This window comes from Seriola lalandi, unplaced genomic scaffold (genome assembly GCF_002814215.2).
Source record: "Seriola lalandi dorsalis isolate HSWRI2012SDOR001 ecotype SW California unplaced genomic scaffold, Sedor1 jcf7180002054300, whole genome shotgun sequence".
NCBI lineage: Eukaryota > Metazoa > Chordata > Actinopteri > Carangiformes > Carangidae > Seriola > Seriola lalandi.
The window spans coordinates 40,054-41,969 of NW_019524853.1; the positions used below are offsets into that span (position 1 = coordinate 40,054).

Below are 1,916 nucleotides of genomic sequence, written 5' to 3' on the forward strand. Positions count from 1 at the left end.
TATTTTTTAATGAATGAATAAATTAATGTAATTAATGATCTTGTGTTTCTGTCTGTAAAAACAAATATAAACGAGGAAGTCGACTCAACTGGTCACATGGTGTAAAAGTGAACGTTACCTGTCTGTACCACATGGCCTGCTCCACACCTGTTGGCCTCCCTGATTCCACCCCCGGCTTGGACTCCTCCTTCCCATGATGCCCTGGTTCACTCAGCTTCATCTTCAGACCCTCCGGCTGGGCGGCGGGGGCCTTGGTGTCCTCCCCCTTCGCCATGATGACGGACTTGGCCTGTTCTGAGGCCGGTGGAGGCGGCGGCGGCTCTTTGGGCTTGACCGGGTTCAGCCCACCCTTGGCGCCGAGGTCGGTGAGGCTGGGGGCTCTGGACAGCGTGGGGGGCACCGAGGCTTTCTGCTTCCACTCTTCCTTCCCGCCCCCCTCCCGCTCTTTGCCCTCAGCCTTCTTGTCGGCCTGCCGCTGCCGCTCCTCGTACTGCTGGCGGTAGGCGGGGTTAGAGGCCAGCAGGTGGGCGTGGTAGGCCTGGTCGGGGGAGTAGGAGTAGGGGGGGACGTAGTACTGGTTGTAGTACAGAGGCTGGGTGTACATGTTGGGGCGCTGCTGGATGACAGATGGCTGCAGAGGCCCTGGCTCCACCTTCCTCTCCTCCTGAGGCTCCACCTTCAGTTTGCCCTCCTCCCCCACCTCCGGCTCCTCCTCCTTCTTCACCTTCATCTGAGCGCCCTCGGCGTGAGGCGGGGCTGCAGGTGCTGCCCCCGGGCTGGGGTTGGGGTAACTGGGGGAATAGTAGGAGTCGTAGTTGGGGTAGTAGGGCGACTCCTTACTTGGGGGCTGGGGGGGGAACAGCGCCTTTTTGGCGCCCTCACGAGGCGCCTGGTCAGGCTCCGACTTCACCTTCACCCCCTCCGCCTTCCCCTCTCCGTCCTCCCCCGCGTCGGAGATGTCGGAGTAGGCGGGGCTGCTGGTTTTGACAGACGCGTTGTCTGCGCCGTTCTGGTTGAGGTGGAGGGGGGGCGCGAGGCCGGCCTCCATCCTGCTGGCCACGCCGATGGAGGGGCTGGGGGCGTTGTCGGAGAAGCTGTACACCTTGTCGGCCTCCGCCTTGATGCTGGCGAGGCGACTCTGATGAGCTTCCGTCGAGCCGTTGAGCAAAGCGTCCGACGCCTCCGAGTACGGGCTCTTCCCCTCCTCCGGCCGCCCCCCCTTACACATCGCCTTCGGGCTGTCCCCCTCCTTCCCCCCCTCCCTCTTCTTCTTGTCCTTCTTCTTCTTGTCCTTGGCGAGGGCAGGGCTGGAGGCGGGGTCGACCAGCGGCGGGGGTTTAGGCTGGATGCTCTTCAGCTGCGGGCTCTTAGGGACGGACTGTACCACTGAGCCCAGAGCGGGGGAGGACGCCTGCAGGGTGTAGGGTGAGGGGGCTCCGGGGGCGGCGGGGGCCACGGGGCGGTTCGGTTTCAAGCCTTTCTGGGTCAGTTTATCGGGCTTGCCCCCGCCAGCCATCTTCTTGGCCTTTCTGTCGTCCATCCCGTCGTTGCTGGCCTCGTCGGTCAAACACGCCCCCTCCTCGCCGCCGTCCGTCACCTCAGGCTCCGCCTCCCCTGCCTTCTTCTTCCCCTTTGACGTCAGTTTCCCCGATGAGGGGGAGGGGGCGTCAAAGCCGCGTCCTTTGGGCGTGGTGGAGCGGGCAGGGGAGATGGCGGCACCATTGCAGGAGGCGGGATCAGGATGGAGGGCGGGGTCATCGCCGTACTCACTGTCTCCGTCCTGGTCCAATCGAACGTCGTGGTCGTTGTGGGCTCGAGCCTGGTGGTACTTCAGCCCGTTGATGTGCTTGTACTTCTTGTTACAGTTGGGGTGGGGGCAGTCGATGAGTACGGGGGAGGGGCAGGTACGGTCCAGC

General features: G+C 63.5%; 1 protein-coding gene across 1 annotated transcript in view; it reads right to left on the minus strand.

Annotated features, from left to right (window-relative positions):
• Positions 1 to 1,916, minus strand: part of LOC111655056 (zinc finger protein 609-like) — a 39,093-nt gene that overhangs the window by 5,088 nt on the left and 32,089 nt on the right. The window contains exon 5 of the mRNA XM_087174010.1: positions 119 to 1,916. This exon is cut by the window's right edge and continues 405 nt beyond it. Coding sequence (XP_087030136.1) covers positions 119 to 1,916 — 1,798 coding nt within the window. The remainder of the gene's footprint in view (positions 1 to 118) is intronic.